Raw genomic sequence first — 20992 nt, 5'->3', positions numbered from 1 at the left:
TCATGGACATTTAATAACAACCCAATAACACCTAAAATCGTTGTAATATTACACCGGAGTTTTCGGTCCGATGACAACAGTTTGTAGAATGTGCGGTACACATGTGGACGAATAAATGTAATACAATGGACTTACCTTCGACTGCTCAAAATATCACTTGGTGGTTAAGGTAGCGGATGTGGTAGCTTAAGGAGCAAAATCATGAACCATGGCAAAGCTTTAGATAAAACTCGTGACAACGAGTTCGAAACAAAATTACGTAGCAAAATTGCAAAATATAAAACACAGGTAGATTGTGATGAATCAGTGGAGGAACTGGTTTCTCATAGAAAACCTAATCTGTCCTATATAGCTATGATATCGATGGCAATACAAAGTGTACCTTCAAAACAAATGCTGTTGTCGGAAATATATGAATGGATTTCAGAGAATTATCCATACTACAAAATGGAGGACAAAAGTTGGAGAAATAGTATCCGTCACAATCTTTCCTTGAACGAGTGCTTTATCAAGTCAGGTCGAAGTGAGAGTGGAAAGGGCAGTTATTGGTCCATCCATCCGGCAAACATGGAGGACTTTGGAAATGGGGACTTCCGGCGACGTCAGGCAAGGCAGCGCGTCCGGAAATGTGATAACGAGTTGAAAACGTTGTGTGAACCGTGTTATTTATCAAGTGATCCCACGCTTATACCACAACCTTCACCTACACAGATGTACTCCGGTTACGTGCCCATGAGTAGCACTTCCGTGAGCACTGGATTTCTGACATCTATGTTTGGAACAGAACCTATTCTTAATAAGGGAGGACATGTCAAAAATGTACATTACACCAATAGATTTCTTTGGCCAGATAAAGACATCCTTCCCAATCTTCAAACATTTACCGGAAACAGAGCGATCACCTCCGGCAATGCTGTAACGGATACCACTTCCGTAAGTGTTAAAGTGAAAGTAAATGTGGACGGATTTCAACCAAAATTTTGAAGTTGCAAAGTTTACAGCATGACTTAAATTGGACACATTTGACACAAAATTTGCGATTTTATCTTTGTTTCACATATATGGATTTCAACATTAAGTCACTTAATTTATTATGAAGATCAAAGGCTGAAGTTTTTGAAGGAGATATTTACTAATGTAACCATTTGATAGCTATTTAATAAACACTCATTTTGTTATATATTGTTGCTTGTGTTATATTTGGAAATAATATTAAATATGAAAAATAACGCTACGGCCATTTAATGACTGTATATTGATATTATTGCTAACTACGGGAATTAAGTTATAAGGTGTATGACTATTCGAGTTATTTCCCTTACTTTATTGCATTCGTTTGAAACGTTATGACGACGTTAGTTAAATTGAATTTCTCAAACGGGAATATTTATGTTGCTTCAGTCTTATATATTTAACTTAACGATAATGTGTTCAGATATAAACCGTATTTCTACAAAGAAAGAGAGAGAGAAAAAGAGAGAAAAACACGAGTGTAGGGGAAAATGATGTCCATAATACGGGATTTTTTTCTCACCCCGCCAGACAAACTCCAGTCACATCATGTTTCTAATATTAGACAACCGTGTAAGAGAATTAATTATGTTTAATCGGGCTAGTTATAAAATCAAAATGACATTTCGATAATGGATGAGGAAATTGACGTAGTGTAAGAATTTTTATAGATAAATGTTTCCCTTCCGTAAAGCATAGCTATGTCTCAACTTAAGTGCCTTCAATTTACTTAATCTGTAGGACGATCTTAATTGCCAAGCCACGTTAAGTTTGGAACACTTGAAATGTTTTCTGTTGCAATTTAAAATCAATATAAATCTGTTGGCGTGAGAGTATGCGATGATAGCGTCTCTCCAAGGTGCGATCACCAATCAACACTTGTGTAGCCTTAATTGATCAAATCGAACACGCCACAGAGATGGTGTTTACTGTTTTGGGTGCTTACGATATCGTTACATGAACCAATCAGTAAATATATACTGTAAGGATTTCAATGTGATGTAAAAAAAAAAAAAAAAAAGAGAATATTTAATACGAGTTACCTCCCTTCAAGTACAAGTGAAATTAAATCTGTATGTCACCGGTTTAAAACTAATGAATTGATGTTGTCAATCAAATAAATAAGATACTTTGTTTCAATTTGTCATTGCCATTTTTAATGTACTTACTAGATTTAAAATTGATATTAAAAATACATTGATCAAATTTACCAATTTTGAGATATCAGTTAAATATAAATGGGAATGATACATTTTTTTTTCAGAAAAAAAAAAAAAAAAAATTTCGACATTATTTGTATAACAATGATAAGGGATGTCTATGTTATTTGTTTTCTATACAATTTTAATTGAATTGTGATAAGAACATTGAATGTTTGTAATTTCCTTAAAACATTCTGATTGCAATCCTATCTAGTCTAATCATAAATGCATTTTACTGTGCATATTATTTGGTAATTGATAAGCATTTCCGGTTAATATGTACAGACCAAATAAACAAAGAAAAGGGCATATGAATATTAATGATTAGGAAATGTTTTTCATTACGTAAAATTACACCACTTAATGATTTTAGAATGCCTTAATTGCTTGACGTAGGATATACTGGGATGAAGTATATGTCTTGCGACTTCCGGAGTGAAAATCAAAAGTGTATTAGATACAACCGTCGCCCTGATACACTCATATATCTATCGTAATATTTTCGTAATCCATACAACTTTTATTCACTTTGAAATGTCCCAATACCGCTTTAAAAACGTCTTTGAGTTTAAACAACGAAAAACCGGCAGATATTAAATCTACCACAAATGTTAGACAAAACACAACGTTAGATTGGACGTTTCTCGCAAATAAATGCAAAACTTTCATTTCCGCTTACTCTTTCCCATCCAAAACGTGCTTGTCTTGACATTACCAAATAATTAAGCACATGAACGTCATGCACATTTTGGTTAGATCTCGAGCTCCAGTGGAAATATATCATCTTTTCTCCATCGTTGAATCGCCATGTTCCTTTCTGTGTGACGTCACTTCCTTGTATGTAAGTCTTTTCCTCCCGGAACATGTCTGAAAATAGTAAAGTAAAAGAGCACATACTAAGTAAGTATAAATTGGCCTTAATTGGGGCTGTAACAGAGTATTTTTCCGGAACTTTTTTCTTTGAAGTGACGACAGCGTTCAGAAACATTTGTAAATATGATTATGTTGACATGTTGGTGCTTTCCTGTCAAGTAACCTATATACTAACACCCGATTATTAACTAGTTTCAAGCAAGTTTACATAAAATATATGTTGATTTATCATTGTTCTCGTTTTACCGTGATATACATGTATATGCACTAATGCTTTCTGGGAGATATCGGTTACACTATATATATATATATAACTCTACGACATAGTTCAGTGTGAATTGTTGTATCTCCATTACTAAAAACATCAAGAAAATACCAACACGGCAAAGTACTCATAATCCGAACTCAAGTTCCGAAAAAATAGAAGGAAAATGAACAAAAGAAAAATTTACACAGAAACTCCTGAAAAAGTAGAAGCAGAATAAGACCAGATGTTCCGGAAGGGTAAGCGTCTTCTGCCTTATCGACGACACCTGCCATGTTAACTTGATCAATCCAAATAAGTAGTATCAGGTTTTTAAATGAGAACAAGGTATATAGCAACAGAACAAACCTGCAAACTAACGAGCATCAAAAATTTCAGTTTTATAATACACAAAGAAAAAGAATATTTGATGACCATAAAACTTTATCATGATTTAAAATTATAAGTAAAATATTTTGACTCGATTCTTAGTAATTAATGCAAAGTTGCCTTATAAAAGCTTATGTAACAATTGTAGTATACACGTTATTTCGTTTTGATTATATTCATTAGTTACCCAGATACTGAGCTAGATGTCGCTGTTTGTTGTCCGAGTCTACCCTAGTTAACTCAGCGTCCTCCTTTTGACACACAAGAGCTGCTTCTGACACCGAGTTAATATTAGTCCCAGTATGAAGCTTGTAACATAACGACAGGTGGCGCTGGTGAATGTATCCAGATAGAGGATCACATACACCTACAAAGAAAGTCGCGGGGTCAGGAAGACTGCTTATATAAAAACGTAAAATCGTAAAAACGAAGGTAAGGCTTTCTGACATATTCATAAACGTTTAAATTTCCTTTCCTATTGACTGTTTTCCAACACGAGATCGGTTAGCACAGTGCCTAAAGCTTGCCTTTCATCTAAACGAAATGGGATCATCATCCAAGTGGGTTTCCGAAGGGTATTCAAAAGTTTTCTCAAACATTAGTACGCTTCCATGCAAGTCACAGGAGTAAGTTAATAGCTGATATGTAAATATCATGCACGTGTTACCTACCTCCATTTACTTGGTAGTAGACCCAGGCCTTGTCAGGAACCCAGAAGGCGGAGGCTGGAAACAACACTGAGTGGAGCTTGCAAACTCTTCTCTCCTTGTTGAAGAAGAACGAAACACAGTCACGTGACCAGAGACAGTGATATGAACACATTCCAAGGGAGACAACTACCATAGAGATCAGCTGATTTCCCCCAACCACAAAATTTCTATATTTCTGTTGTTCGTTGGCTGTTATTACGTTATTAGAGCCATACGTCTTAACAACAATAACGTGTAACAACATCAGATACTTTGATATTAACACAACGGTTTTCATGGTAAAGAACCGTTTGTATGATTGGTTTATGCGAATGTATTGCCTCGTTTTGGGGGATTCGTTTTGCGTCACAATTTATACCTCACCGTTCAACCAATGCATTGATTTTATCTACTGGTAAAATCTCCTGTCTCCCACTGAATGGTTATATCTCTATTGCATACGTAAGGTCGACTTGATCCTGTAATTCTGGTCAGAACTATACCCGACTGATATTGCATGTAACATTAGCACTCATGCATGGTCCTATCGGCTCTTGGAATATTTATAAAGCGTCAATGTGAAAAGGATGATTAGTGTTAAGCACAACGGAGTGTTTAGATAATCATTAATCGAGAAGTGTTAGATGTGGATAGAACGATATTAGTACAGTTCAATGTCTCATTTCTCATCCTTTATACAATTATAGGGCTTTGTGATAAGGCTCAATTTAATTAAAAATCATACCGTTCTTAATTTAATCCTGTTGTCGGTTTTAACGGTATTTCGTGTGATTTCGAAAACAGAAATAACGATTAAAAAAATCATGAAATGTGAGATGTTATTTTCTAAATACAATGATAATATTTTTGAGCATTGACCGATAAGTTATTAATGATCAGAAAAATAGTGCTGAGAGTAAGATATTTTGTAGTTGCAATATTCAATAGCGATATGAAGATTTTAACTTTTTGTTTTTATTTTGGTTTCAACTGTTTTCTTCTGAAGTAAGTATGATATTATTAAAATGGTTTTCGTATAGGAACAATCCGAATGTTAACACAGCACACGGTATAGATAAGGAAAGAAAACTTTAGCAAGTTGATATTTTGTTTTATGTCACCATTACAGAAATAACATTCCACAGTATAGTTATAGATATTCTGTTTGTGTCAGGCTAAGCAATAAAATAAAGCAAAGATATGTAGGACGTTGCCAACTTAATTAGTCTGTATTTAATAATGATATTGAACCTACCGTTTTGTTTTTCGTGCAGATAATAGCGTTAATTTCCTGTGTCTTATTTAATGAAGGCCTCACAAGATATCATCAAAGTTATCCTTAATGTAATCAATTTCAGACCACGAAATTAATAACCTGTCCATCAAGGCACCCGGATCCTCCGTACCTTAAAACAGTCATTATACCAGGTGTTATTAGTGATTGTCATGAACATAGTGTGTATGAAGCAAGGCAAGTTGCTATGGCAATAACGTTTTGAGTTTGACTTTATTATACCATGATATATTTCTAGACTTTTAATGTTAAGTGATATCAGTATAAGACATTATCCCGTCTAATGAAGTAACGTTGCGCGTAGAAGAGGAATTCAGGTTGACTGACAGAGACAAGACTGATTGACATCAATAAATTCAGTGTCAACAGGCACGTCGTGATTGGATATAATCTACAGGATAAAGCTAAATATCACAAAAAATCCAGTCTCCTTTAATTCTTTGGAAACAATGCATTTTCCGCTCATATTGTGTGTGATTCTGGTTTTAGTTTGTTTATCTTGTGACACAGAGACAGTTGACAACGCCACTTTATACGATAACTCTGCTGGCTCTTCAACGCCGTATCCCGTAACGGAGCAATTCAACGTTTCGATCGCATCTGGACAAGTCAACTCGACCCAAACTGATACAGTAAATAACGTTGATTGCGTATTTTCAAACGATACGGAACACTCACAAATCGTGGACGAGACGACTTTGCCGTCGCTGATTGACTACGTTGGTTATGTTGTAGTGCCATTGTTCTTGCTTCTTGGTATATGCGGCAACACGATGACTATCATAGTCATGCGCAGTAAGAGTTTCCGGTATATGACGGTAAGCGTCATCCTCACGGCCTTGTCAATATCAGACACAACTCTAATCCTTCTCCTTCCATTTAACAAGGCGTTTGTACGGACACGTCTTGGTGTAGATGTTCGTGCTCTCTCAGATTGGGGCTGTAAGGCATTCTTTTGCTTTTTCCGGTCTGCAAAAATGACATCATCATGGTTTGTGGTATTCATCAGTTTTGAACGATTCTTTGCAGTTTGGTTTCCTTTAAAGATTAAAGTCATATCAACAAAGAGAAATGCATACATCGCTATTAGTTGTGTTTATATAACAATATACACATTAAACGGAGTTTGGACTTTTTCTTCCATTTTGAAAAATGGTGTTTGTATTCCGAATCTGTCCACTGCAGGCAATGAGAAGATGACGGAAGGATTTCTGCTCGCCGGGACAACCATCTATTCCATAATTCCGACATTTCTACTTCTTATCCTCACACCAATGACGATTCTGAAGCTATACAAACAACAAAAGACACGACAAGCTTTAGCCCAATCGTCCCATACACGAAATGAAACCGGCAAGACAACGATTATGTTGCTGGGGGTAAGCATAGCGTATGTTTTGCTCGTTGGGCCCATTACAATCGCTCACGCGGTAGCTTTTTTCCGGGGAGAAAACATCTTCGAATCAAAGGATTCTGAAGTTGTCATTTTCAGGGAAGCTTCGCAAGTGATGGAACAGCTTAACTATGCAATTAATTTCTTTTTGTACGTAATATGTAGTAAGAGTTTCCGAGGTCGATGTATGTCCGTGTTGAGATGTACAAGATGTTGCCATGCTGAGACAGGGTCTACCGTACACGTTAACCCTGCTAACTTTATGAATCCAGCGGTCGACCAACCCCGACCGGCACAAACGCCAGAGGAAATAGCGTTACATGCATCATCTCAACAACTAACGTTGGAATAGGGACATCCAGTATCGTGTGTTAATTATCAAATAATATCATTCCGACTAACGTTTGTAAATTTTCAGTTGTAAATGTGAATTTTTCATTGCTGTATGAAGGCTCTACAAATGAGTTATATATTTGGTAAACTTCTACTGAACGGGTAAGTGATTTATATATGTGATGTACGATTTGGACTTCTTTCAGAGATGATGCAGTCTATGTTTTTTTGTTTTTTTTTATTAGGAAACAATGAAGAATATGGTTTCGTGACATAAAACTGTCCATCCATATCAGAAACTATGTGTGATATTACGTATATTTTGTATGTTTTGAAATTGGATGATCTATTGACATCAGGGGCGGTTAGTATTGGTATGTGTTGATTTAGGAATCAATGGATATTGTCTTTGAAATGATTCGCATTTGGTCTGTGATGTGTCCTTGTTTACTCAACAAGTAATCTGATCTGAATTAGTATAGAATGCCGTATTTCTTAACTCTGATTTGAGAGTTGTACATGTACTTGTAATGTTAAGTATTTATCGTAGCAAATGAAAACTGTATAGTATTTTGCATATTGTGTTAACTTCTGAAAACTTTAGCTGATATGGTTGATGTTAGCAAATTTATCTAAATAAATTGTGTGGTTTATATGATATTGACAGCTTGTCTTTGTTGTAAAACTGCAACTGGCATGTCGCTAGTTGATATCACGTTGTCTGTGATAGACGTCGGCAGATGGCAGATAAATTTACGCACTGTGACTTAAGAGACGCAGATTGATGAAACCCTATTGTCCATGTCCAATAGTACGCCCTGATTAAATTCAGAATTAGTTTCATTTTTATATAAATGGTTCTCATTTTGAGAACATGAAATGAACCATGATTGACATAGTAATTGTCGATAAAGCATGAGATACCTCACCCTTATGGAATACATTGTTCTCTAGCACTTTACAAGGGCCTCTGTGTAAATATTTACCTAGTGGATATTTCTTTCTCGTTTAACCTTTAAACTTGTAAATGTCAAACCATGAAAACTTTGCACAGGCTTATTCTTCGTCTTGTTACAAAAGCTCATAAGCTAAGTGCCAGAAATTTGGTGTTGACATTTTGCCGAGAAATAATAACGATACGCAGATGAAAAAAATCTTACCGTAAAACATCGGATTGAAATATAAAAGGAAAATGCTACTTCCTCCATTTCGATCGTTATCAATAGAACATTTAGTGATTTATCATCATAATGTTGATTTCACTTGTTGATTTCACATTTGGTACACTAAGTTATCTTACTCCATGGCAAATTTCAGCTCAGATCTAAACGGTCGAAAATCCGACGTGGCAGTCCGGCAGTGTCAGAGGCTGGTAGTGTTTTCATACAGGAACAGCCCTCTTAAATTATTGTTTGATATTTTTCATGAAACTCAAGCACCAACAATGACATATGATAGAAAACATGTATATGAGAAACACATGACGTAGACTAAGATTAAATAAATTGTGCATTTGCCAAAATAATATTTTCATTGAATTTGAACAAAAAAAAAAAAAAAATAAATAAATAAATAAATAAATTTAACTGGAGTCAAATGACCTGAAATGTGATAAGGACATGTCATCAGTTATGTATCAGATCACGTAGATATTTCATATATTCTGAAAATTTGAAACACCAACGTGTCAACTAAATCATAACCCAAACTCAAATCTCTTGAAACTAAAGCAAAATGTGAACAATAGAAATGCACTGAGTCTCCTGGAAAAAGAAGAAAGATAATAAGACCAAATGTTCTGGAAGAGTAAACGTCTTCTGTTTCATCGACGAGATCCGCCATACAAATCTTGGCCAATTGAAGTACGTAATGTCACGATCTCAAATGACACAAGGTTTACAACAACGGGGCAAACAGGCAAACTAACTGCCAGGATATGGCAGTAAATTTGGTTGAGGGTTGGTATTTTGATACATACAGTCAATAATGTTTGTTAAAAAACTGTAATTGACATGTTCGCATACAATCTGCAGTTGATTCAATATTTCAACGTTTGTTCTCAGCATCACGCTTTCCGCGATTGATGTTGATGACGGAGATACATGTTGATGAAACATTATTTTATCGGGGATATTCTAATAGATTATGTGGTATGAAGTTAATTTGCTAGAGACTCAATGATAACCATTGTGGCTGTGTTGTTATAGACCTGGTTCTCATTAATTTTGAACGTGGCATTATTTCACCAATAATCAGAAGACGCTCACCCTCCCGGAACGCTTTCTTGTTTTCTTTGTATTTTGTCGAAGGTCTCCACATATCTCATATTTTTCATACTTAGCACTGGTTTCAATGATTTCTATTTTTTTTAAATTAATGTTTCGATATGTCATTATTTTCGTTTTTTAACGCGATCTTGACGAGAATTAATTGATTCCATGTTACAAGATCGATAACTGTGTCGACATATTGTGCTATATATGCCATAACTAGGTTTGCAACAAATCTTAAAGCGATTTATCATGAATTCTTTTTTTCTTTATCACATGTCGTAATAACAAGTTCTCCGATGGCGCCGCGGAATTAAATTTATGTGGATAGATTCATCATATTGGGATAATAATATATTACCTAAACTTGTAAACAATATGGCTTATTAAAATGACTTTGTGTAATTCTTCCTTTATAATCAAAATTATCAATTATCACAATAACAATAAATAAAAAGATAGAGAGAAAATATAGTCTATTGCAGGTTAAGCATTAATTATATGTAGGTACCTGTTTTCAAGAGACGTTATTATTGTTTGACTCTACTGCACCTAATTCTTGTAAAGGTGCGTGTCGATTGTACAGTCCTGTAAATGACCCGTGTGATTGACACTAACGTTAAGACACTACACACGTTATCTTTAACCCGATGTATTCGTTTTGATAAGAGTATTTGATCGTCGTCAACTTCGATAGCGTTAGAGCCTCTTTATATCTCGTTCGTATCACAACTTCAACATTTTTCACAATGAAAACTTTCGGTGTAGTGTTGGTGTGTATGTTAGGGTGTTATGTTGCTGCTGAGAACAGTAACACAGATCTAGCTGATAGATTGAAGGCCCTTGAAGACGAACGTGCCAAACTTGAGGCAGAGATCAATATTTACAGAAAAAAGGCCAAACATCTACTTGAGATCTTCCGGGACGTTCTACACGAAGATGAGGATAATTCTTCGGATCAGTCAATGAGAAAGAGACAATTGGGTAATGCCATAAATATCGGTGTTTAAATTTCTGTAATATTGATACATTCGAATCCTACAATTATTATGTCTAAGATTAGGATAAATGTAACATGTAACCATCATAATGTTATAGCTACAATATTATATCGTATATACCTCAACGTCTTTAGTATCCCAAAGGTTTGTTCAACCAAATGTACGATACTTCTCATTGTAAGGGTCCCTATTTTATGGCTAGTCAGTGATGCTGTGAGTTCGAATGTGAAATTCGAGAAGGCAAGTTCGGAAAATTAAAACTGATCGAAATAGATGAGAAAATATGGGAGAATGCGCTTTAAATCTATAAAATTCTCGGTATTGAATGATTTAAAAAGAGTCAACTACACCGAGCCACTACTTGAAGGTGTCATGAGCATGTTAAAATTGTACAAAAGACACACCAGTCAAACGTACTTCTTCATACAAATTTAGGGTAATATACAGTAGAGCCAAACAACGAATGAAACTGCATCATACAGTTATTTCGTCCGTCTAGGACTCATCAGTGATGATAAGGGCCTAAAATTTGGAGCCTAGGAGGTGACAAAGGAAAATAAGATCCGATAGAAAGAAATTTAAAAATCAAGATGGGAAAGATCACTAGCCCCATAATGGAATTTCGCAATTTTCATATATCTGATAATATCATAACATCGCAATCAAACACTACAGGTCATGATTCTTAGGATGATTCAATATTAACGCGAGTTTATGGGAGATATCGAGGCACCAACAACAGCGTTTCGCTATTGTCACTATTGTAAGGTAGAAAGTGGAAGCAAGTTAGCCCCAGTGTAATTAAAGAAACTATTCATTATTAACGTTGTAAAAATATTTACTGTTTTATATTATTTTCCAAAATCATTCACTCATAATCATATTTCTATAAAACACAGCTTGTGATACAGCAGCTGCCCAGATCGCCTTCCACGCAAGGATGCAAAATCAGAGGGAATTTAGCTCGGTTGACGAAGTCATTACCTTTGACGTGGTACACACTAATATAGGGAACGGTTACAACAGTTCTACCGGAATATTCACCGCTCCTCGTCAGGGAAACTATCAACTTATGGCTACCGTGATGGCGACCGACGGAAACTCCACGGACGTAGAAATGGTCCGATCCTCCCACTACCCCTATACAATCTGTAATTCTCGCGCGGGCACATCTCATTCGTCCATGGGACTTTGTGTTGCGTTTGTTACTTTAGAAGAAAACGAATCCGTTCGGGTCAGACATAACCGTCGTACCCACCAGGTACTGGCTGGTGGAAAATATTCATCTTTTTCTGGACACCTCATAAATAATTAATGAAAAAATAAAATATAGGAATTCATATGTATTATTACAGTCGAATAAAGAGCGAACCTGATTGTTTTTTTTGTTTCCCTTCTGTGTGTTGATGACCTCCAGTTACATGGTAGGGAAAAACAACCCCCATATACGATAGTCTTAAACATTGTTCCAATTCTCCCATATTCAGACTATATTATGAGAGATATTTTTATGGGAATAAAAAAATCTTAAGTGCATCACTATTTCATCGTGTATAATGACTTATCAAAGGAATGAAAAATGAGCTGATTATTTTTGTCATTATTTTGTACAAAAGAAAAAAATCTATGTGTAAGCAAAAATCCAGACTCCAAATCAAGTAAACAAGGACGACTTATGGATAGGAGGATGAATATGAAATATAGATATAAGAGTAATTCAAAGCCAGGCAATCATATGAAATGTTATGTTTTCGAAATAAGAAGCGAGGCACAATGTAGTAACAACAAATCCATAGATATAGTGAAAAGTAATAATATCTCGCACAAAGCTCCACACTGGTACATAAACCGTGATATAACTGATATATTTGTTGTGGTCGAAATAATATCACAACGTTTCTTTACAAAAGATGGAACTGAAGGACTTAGAAAAGTCTTTATTCTTTGTTTACTACTTTTAATATCAAATTCTTGATTAAAGCAAAAGAAGACGAGCGGAAATATGTCCTCTTTTCCGCTAACCACAGTCATTCATGACTGGTGCCACTGATAATGCCTCCTGGAACACATATGTTTGTTCTGTGTTTGCGAGAAATATCCTTGTAAAATTTTTCTTTTTTGATTTTAATCATGGAACCAACGATGGTTTTAGCTTGTTCAACTATACATTCTGCAAAATAAAGTTTAGGAATCGGCACCATAGAGCTGTTTCGTCCTTCTAGGTCATAATCGGTGATGCTTAAGGCCTAACTTGTTAATGTCTAGGAGACAAAGAGGAACCAAGTTGATCAAAATGAATGTCCAAAACCAGAGGAGATATACTAACAGCCGAAATTCAATCAACATAATAATTTTCAATAAAATTTCAGAAGAATGTCAAGTGCACGTATATATTCTGAACCGTGCCACTTTTAAAATGAATAAATGATAAAAAAAACCCACTTGGAAATTGAATAAAAAAATTAATAAATAAAAACAGACTTGAAGGATGGTGCAAAAGACAAGAAAATACACGCACTTTTCATTTTCGGTTTTTAACACTAGTCAGTGTTGCTTGGGACTTAATATGAAAATATAGTCATGGAATAAAGCACTGTGGATGCGTTAGAGTTCAAAATTATTTACAATTAATAAAGAAAAGATCTGGTATATTGTTGATAGTAAAGCCAACTAGATAAAACATTTGAAAGAAAGTTTCCACAGGTTACATACGTATTTATAAAATCTAATTCATATCTATTCGGAAAAATTACACAGACGGTGGAACATTTTTGGTACCAAATTTAACACAGGTAGGTATAGTATGACAGACATGCCGTAGGCAGGTTTCTATAAGTGTCGGTGTTGGAATTTTCAGTCAAGTCATCCACATATAGACTCTAGATTATCACTGTTGAAAGCCATGACTCTAAGGTAGATGTTCTAGAAATCCAAAATCCCAAAATGTGCTGAATTCTATCATACATAAATTCTTGAAGGAGACGATGTCTGTAGAGCAAAAGCAACACTTTCGTGTGAGATAATACAAAATGTCACCTACATTCATCAATTTCAATGTCGACCTGAATGGTCTTATGGTTGAATTTTATCACGATCGATCACTCTAGATCTAAAATGCTATGAAAACTGAATCACGTAAGCTTCGTTGTCAATATTAATATTAAAAGAAAAAGAGCCTGCATCTGAAAATCCGTTTATGATTTGAAGTGTACACGTTTCATTCGCCATATATTGCAGTTGTTATGTTGATACCTTTTCCCACATGGTTTGTGAATGTAAGTGTAGAGTGACGTATCTAAATACCTAGTCACGCTGTGATACTGAGACTGTCTGAATTCCATAATCTAGAGCAGAGCATACAGCGTTCATAAAGAGTACAATTAGTAAGTTAACACAGCTAACCCATTAGAAATTAACCAAACTGTTTTCTAACTAGTTGTTTTGTATACGGAATGCTATTCACTCTGTTCTAGACAATGGAATTAGCCAGAATATGGCGTTTCTGTATCAACATTAAATTATGTCGATTTGGCCATACCTTCAATCATCAGCACATATCTTCGTTTGTGATGAAGATGAAATGTAATGTCGTAGTCATCGAAACAACATACATTATGTATACAATATATATTTTCTTGCCACTTCAAAGGAATACCAGAAATATTCAGAGTCTGATGTTTGAAAGACACTCAAGTCAGCATGATGCCAAACATTGAAAAGAAAATTAAAAAGACAATGACATCACTATGCTTTTAGCTGTTAATTCATTTATTGTTTTGCGAAATACAATTAATCTTTCACTATTAAATGCCCAGAAAATGAAGGGTATCTGTACCCTCCGTAGATATACGTTCCTCTTCCGTTGTAATGACGTACAAATACGTCATCTCCGGTATTGAGATGAACCATGGAAACACACATGCCGATATCCATGTTGGGAGCTCCGGCATGCGCACGGCATAACATCCGGTTGTTGAGAACCATTTCAACGTCGACATAATAATTAGTGTAAGCAGAAATGGTTGCTATGAACTCATAGAGTCCAGAAAAGGGCGCCTTAAACACACCAAAGTTAGAATCATACGCATTACCGACGTTGGTGATGACAGTGTTGTACACGATGGTCTGTTTAGGGCTCATGATGCTGTATGAGTTAGTTAGGGTTGCATGGAACACCAATGGGGTGGATGGATGGGACAACGGGGAGGCGGTGGTCAGTATCTCTATATAAGATAATGAAAAAGCGTGTAGGTAAAAATATATCCACTCGCTCAATGCTGTAAAAAATATTGTTTAAGGTATGAAACGCAAAATATACAGCAAAGTTGATATTATAACTGAGTGCATTGCTTAGATACATGGGTTGTCAACTAGAGGAAAACCAACAGAAAACAATAGGGTATGTAGTTTCTGACTTGATTATAAAGTCTCTTGACATTGAGGCCATTATTATCGAAAAGTTGCATATTTTTGTATACATGTATCTGTTCAAAATATGTATTTCTACTAAAGGCCCTAATAACCATTCTCATTTTATCTGACTATGTCAGAAAGTTTAGTTTGAACTTAAAAACACAATATCTGTCAATGTCTGATATCATATAAGTAAAAGAATCGCTGTTTAACGGTTCACGAGAAAATTATTACGTGGACCGATCAGTTACTAGATTCATTTTCACTTTTTTCTCTCTTTTACTTAAAGTCGTTTAAGACAACAAAACTGTAACTCAAATATAAGAGAAAAAAATAAATAAGAAATAAAAATAAAAATAAAAAAAATGAATTAATTGATCTCACGTCTTTTGTTGACATTGTTTGCCGGCTGCACGTCAGTGTTGACTTCCTGTTCATCCTGGTTTTCATCTTCAGTTTTCATTGGCTGCGCTTTCGCCCTTGCTTTTTCGAGCAGTCCTTGTAGCTCATTACTGTTCTTACTAATCAGATTCTCATATCTTTCATACAGAGCCTCGAGTTTATCTAACCTCTCCGCTAATTCACTGTTTAAAAAGGAACAGTTACATGCACTTAGCATATACAGAGTGATTACCAACAAAACTTTTACGACCACCATTTTGAAATCATAAAGCAGAATTGAAATTGTAAGGCTAAATGTTCATGTAAGGAATCTTTGTGACCTCGTCGGTGTCACTATCTTTCAGAGATAAGACCACAGCAAGTGCCGGCAAGTGCTAAACTTTCCCTTCTAACATAATTATGGCGAGTCGATAACAAATGTTTCCATTCTATGTCACTTACATCATGTGATAGATCACCGTCATTCATCGTTGTGACTAAACAAACCTGTAGATTAAAAATATGCTTTTTCAAATTCATTACGTTTTCAGTGACGAAACTGGTACGTTTTTTCTAAACAGAATAAATTCCTTATGGCAAGAAGATTAATTTTGAAGCAATATAGCTATGAAGTCATCATGTAATCATGATATGTGATATTTGATTATATGATGACTGTGCCGATAGACGATATGACACGAATTCAGAGTATAATAATTGAACACAAGTTTGATGAGTGAATAAAATATTTTATTGGATATTAGTTGATAACATCTGCACTGATCAAATGTCCTGAAAAGGGCGAATAGCCATTCTGTCCAGTCAAATGTGACCCTTTCCCATTGAAGTGACGAACAAATATATCATCATCTTTTGTAGCATGCACAATTGCCACACAAATGCCAATACCCTGATCAGATAATGCTGCATGAGCCTTACAAAGGATGGCAGCATTCTGCACCAACATCACATCTACAAAGTGGTTTTTAGCTGCAGCCACAGTCACTATGAATTCGTATACACCATTGTACGGTACCTTGAACAGTCCAAAATTACTGTCGTATGCGTGACCGACATTGGTGATCACCCGGTCGAACACTATAACCTGTTTGGAACTCATTATAGGATATACATTTGTAAGCGACGCTTGGAACACAACCGGTGGGATGATGCGTTCAGTGGTAGTGGGTAATGTGGTAGTAGTTGGTGTTGTAGTTGTTGTTGGTGTTGTTGTTGTAGTCGGTGTTGTTGTGGTAGTTGGTGTTGTTGTTGTTGGTGTTGTTGTTGTAGTTGGGGTTGTTGAGGTAGTTGGTGTTGTTGTAGGTGGTGTTGTAGTTGTAGTTGGTGTTGTTGTTGTAGTTGGTGTTGTAGTTGTTTTTGTTGAAGTTGTTGTAGTTGGTGTTGTTGTAGTTGGTGTTGTTGTTGTAGTTGTTGTTGTAGTTGGTGTTGTTGTAGTTGGCGTTGTAGTTTGTGTTGTTGTAGTTGTTGTTGTACTTGGTGTTGTTGTTGTAGTTGGTGTTGTAGTTGTAGTTGGTGTTGTTGTATCTGTAATTGGTCTTGTTGTAGATGTAGTCGGTGTTGTTGCAGTTGATAGTATTGTAGTTGTCGTTGTTGGTGTTGTAGTTATTGTTGTCTTTGTATTTGTTATTTGTGTAGTTGTCGGTGTTGATGATATCGTTGTCAGAGGATTGGTCGGTGTTGCTGTAGTTGTCGGGGTTCGCATTGTTGGAGAAAACAATATTGAAACGTTGACATTGGCGGGCACACGTCCATTACGCTCTTTTGTTTGTGAATAGTCTTCATTCGTTAGAATTTTGTTTCTTTTATCTGTAAATCAATGGATATTTATTTATTGTAAAACACAAAACAACGAGTTTGTAGAAATCTCTAAAATAAATAAAAGCACGATGACTTTATAGGTTATTAATAATAATATGTATTTTTCGATAATGTCAAACTCAATTATGTCTTCGTAAAGACATTTTCGTTGTATAAGCTAACTGATGAACAACATTAATTTGTTTTGAAACCTATAAGTACATATAGCAATAAAATTACAAAAGATTTGACACATTTTGCAAAAGTGCTAGAATATTATCTACCTTCACGTTGACCTTTCATTTTACTGTGAAATACTTCCGTGTATGCATGGGAAATGACCTCTATGTACTCCCCAATCTCCAGAAGGTCCCTCTCCATAGAATCAAAACAGTATTCCAGATATTCTAAAGTAGCTATAGGATCATTGTGATTTGCGAACACATTATGACCACAAAATGATATTACTACAAAGCACCATGCTGTTATTTTAAACGGTTCCATACTTTAAGTTGTCAATATCATAATATGTGTCCAAGCAGGTGACAAATGTCACGTCAAGAGCGACCTTATCAGCCAAAATTGTGTACACGTCACATACATACTCATTTGACGATTTTCTTGACATTTAATAATTTCCAATAACAAAAACAATACAAGGGGTATAAATGGATTTATATATGGTTACACCACAGGAAGTAAACATATTAATAGAAATACAGAACTCAAGTAATGACACTGGCTTATGGTATGTCGCCGATGTTTATATAAATCAATCCAAATAATCGGGTAACTCAAAGTAGTCTTTTATGCATATAAGTTGTAAATCAAGCATTGTGTTTAAGATTTGTACAAGAGACACAAAAGTAAATAGTAACTATCATCAAAACAATACAAATTTAGAATTCAAAACACCATGTGGCCAAAGCGACTTATAAAATCATCAAAATTGGTTGAAAAATACGATTACATATTGATAGGGAGGTGTATGATTTCCCTGATTAAAATAAGAATAGCTGAATTTGTAATTGTATCAGGAAAAGTGGATGTCTTAATGATCTATAAAGAATATGACATTTCGATGAGTTTTGGTTTTCCTGGATGGCCTCCGTTTGATCTTCAGTAATACTGACAAGTTCTAGAAGGATTGATCAGCGGTATGCTGTAATTTAGTTAATATTGGATCTACTGTATATAATTCTAAATTCGTATTGACAGATGCTTTTCATTGGTGTGTAAAACAAGTTGTTCCAGAAGAGTCAGTGTCCTCTGCTTCATCGAAGACACCCGCCGAGTAACTTAGTCAATCCAAGTAAGTTATGTCATGTTCTCAAAGGATAGAAGGTTACCAACAGGCAAACCAACAGGCTTGAAACACGTCCTACTTCATATCACACAAAGAAATAAAATATTTTATATTGAGATCACTATAACGACCGTTAAACTTCTCAGTAATTTTGATCAACCGACAGTTGATTACTTCTTGCATAAAGATCGTGATAATGGGGACAGGTCGTTGAATATCGGATCAACTGCGATATGTCAACACCAGGTTGGAGATCCAGGGGTGTTGCCATGAAGAAATGTAAAATTCACAATAGGGAAATTTCAATTATCCCGCTTATCACACATCCCAGTGGAAAGCTGCCCATGCTGGTTTGGTTGTGCGAAAAGATCGAGATAAACGACTGATGTTGTGTCTTTGGTTTCCAACCCTGGTGAGTATATACGATCGACATGATCAATAAATTTCTTGTTATATAAAGACAATGCGTCATCAATATATATGAGAGTGAAATTGAAAGACTTTGCAAGGTCATTGTGACTTGTTTTGATGAGCACTGTGATTAGTTCAGCCTTGTATGAAAACAAAAACAAATTAAAGAAATAAATTACTGAATATTGAAATAAATTCATTGAAATATGTTAATACCAACTTTTAAAATCAAATTATGAAATGACCAGAAAATACGTCCATTTATGTAAACGGATCCGAAGCCGCGGTTTTATAACCATACCTGATCTCTTAACAACGTCTTAAGAACACTGACGCCAACCAATATTGTTTTGTTGGGAGTGCCAGCTTTTCATTAGTGTACGTCAGTTATAAAACATCTGGCGGCCCCTATGGGAGTATTCGCGGGTTCACATGGTTGCTATGAATACGTAAATTCCTCTCGTGAGAGCCTAGAATATCACTGCGAACTTGACAAATGCTTTACCCACTTTGGTGATTACGTCATTGTATAATTTGTTTGGATCCTACTGGAAAATATAGATTGAGTCTTGAGAATATGAAATGCTACTCGAGATATTTTTTGTGTTAATCTACATAAAATAAGGATGTTTAATGATTTTTTTTTCTGTGTAAAACAGAAATGGCTTATTTGCGTGACGTCCTATAATTCATTTAGAGGTAAAAAATGGCAAAACGTTAATTAACTGACACGTTGATACGTTACTGTTATTTAAATCCATATAAAAGTCTGTTACTGTTAATACCGCTTTATGTACATTAATGTAAATCCAATACCACTAGAAATACAAATGTTAATCCAGTACCACTAGAAAAACAAACTATTGATCCAGTACCACTAGAAAAACAAACTGTTAATACAGTACCACTAGAAATACAATCTGTTAATCCAGTACCACTAGAAATACAATCTGTTAATCCAGTAACACTAGAAAAACAAACTGTTAATCCAGTACCACTAGAAATACGTCACTGTTAATCCGATACCACTAGAAATACAATCTGTTAATCCTGTACCACTAAAAATACAATCTGTTAATCCAGTAACACTAGAAAAACAAACTGTTAATCCAGTACCACTAGAAATACAATCTGTTAATCCAGTACCACTAGAAATACAATATGTTAATCCAGTACCACTAGAAATACAATCTGTTAATCCAGTACCACTAAAAATACAATCTGTTAATCCAGTACCACTAGAAATACAATCTGTTAATCCAGTACCACTAGAAATACAATCTGTTAATCCAGTACCACTAGAAATACGACACTGTTAATCCAGTACCACTAGAAATACAATCTGTTAATCCTGTACCACTAAAAATACAATCTGTTAATCCTGTACCACTAAAAATACAATCTGTTAATCCTGTACCACTAGAAATACAATCTGTTAATCCAGTACCACTAGAAATACAATCTGTTAATCCTGTACCACTAGAAATACAATCTGTTAATCCAGTACCACTAGAAATACAATCTGTTAATCCTGTACCACTAAAAATACAAGCTGTTAATCCAGTACCACTAGAAAAACAAACTGTTAATCCAGTACCACTAGAAATACAAACTGTTAATCCAGTACCACTAGAAATACGACACTGTTAATCCGATACCACTAGAAATACAATCTGTTAATCCTGTACCACTAAAAATACAATCTGTTAATCCAGTACCACTAGAAAAACAAACTGTTAATCCTGTACCACTAAAAATACAAACTGTTAATCCAGTACCACTAGAAATACAATATGTTAATCCAGTACCACTAGAAATACAAACTGTTAATCCAGTACCACTAGAAAAACAAACTGTTAATCCAGTACCACTAGAAATACAATCTGTTAATCCAGTAACACTAGAAAAACAAACTGTTAATCCAGTACCACTAGAAATACAATCTGTTAATCCAGTACCACTA

At 35.1% G+C, this 20992-nt stretch overlaps 5 protein-coding genes across 5 annotated transcripts; 3 read left to right on the top strand and 2 right to left on the bottom strand.

The window, feature by feature from the left end:
* Positions 1-201: 201 nt before the first annotated feature.
* LOC132546783 (forkhead box protein I3-like) lies at positions 202-984 on the top strand. The gene has a single exon (XM_060210497.1). It carries the CDS (start codon positions 202-204, stop codon positions 982-984), a length of 783 nt encoding a protein of 260 aa, XP_060066480.1.
* A 5168-nt stretch (positions 985-6152) lies between these two features.
* On the top strand, positions 6153-7448 carry LOC132546806 (allatostatin-A receptor-like). The gene has a single exon (XM_060210522.1). The coding sequence runs from the start codon at positions 6153-6155 to the stop codon at positions 7446-7448; it is 1296 nt and encodes a 431-aa protein (XP_060066505.1).
* Positions 7449-10448: 3000 nt separating this feature from the next.
* Positions 10449-12015, top strand: LOC132546855 (cerebellin-1-like). The gene is made up of 2 exons (XM_060210582.1): positions 10449-10683; positions 11600-12015. The coding sequence occupies exons 1-2, from the start codon at positions 10449-10451 to the stop codon at positions 12013-12015; spliced, it is 651 nt and encodes a 216-aa protein (XP_060066565.1).
* A 2474-nt stretch (positions 12016-14489) lies between these two features.
* Positions 14490-15771, bottom strand: LOC132546856 (complement C1q tumor necrosis factor-related protein 3-like). Its single transcript, XM_060210583.1, has 2 exons — positions 15498-15771; positions 14490-14923 (listed from the first exon to the last, which is right to left on the bottom strand). The coding sequence occupies exons 1-2, from the start codon at positions 15769-15771 to the stop codon at positions 14490-14492; spliced, it is 708 nt and encodes a 235-aa protein (XP_060066566.1).
* A 483-nt stretch (positions 15772-16254) lies between these two features.
* LOC132546805 (uncharacterized) lies at positions 16255-17816 on the bottom strand. Its single transcript, XM_060210520.1, has 2 exons — positions 17597-17816; positions 16255-17321 (listed from the first exon to the last, which is right to left on the bottom strand). The coding sequence occupies exons 1-2, from the start codon at positions 17814-17816 to the stop codon at positions 16255-16257; spliced, it is 1287 nt and encodes a 428-aa protein (XP_060066503.1).
* Positions 17817-20992: the final 3176 nt, after the last annotated feature.

Source organism: Ylistrum balloti, unplaced genomic scaffold, assembly GCF_031769215.1.
Source record: "Ylistrum balloti isolate Yb309-2 unplaced genomic scaffold, AGI_CSIRO_Ybal_v1 Utg369916, whole genome shotgun sequence".
NCBI lineage: Eukaryota > Metazoa > Mollusca > Bivalvia > Pectinida > Pectinidae > Ylistrum > Ylistrum balloti.
The sequence above is the reverse complement of the archived record's forward strand: the minus strand, read 5'-3'. Positions and strand labels throughout refer to the sequence as shown.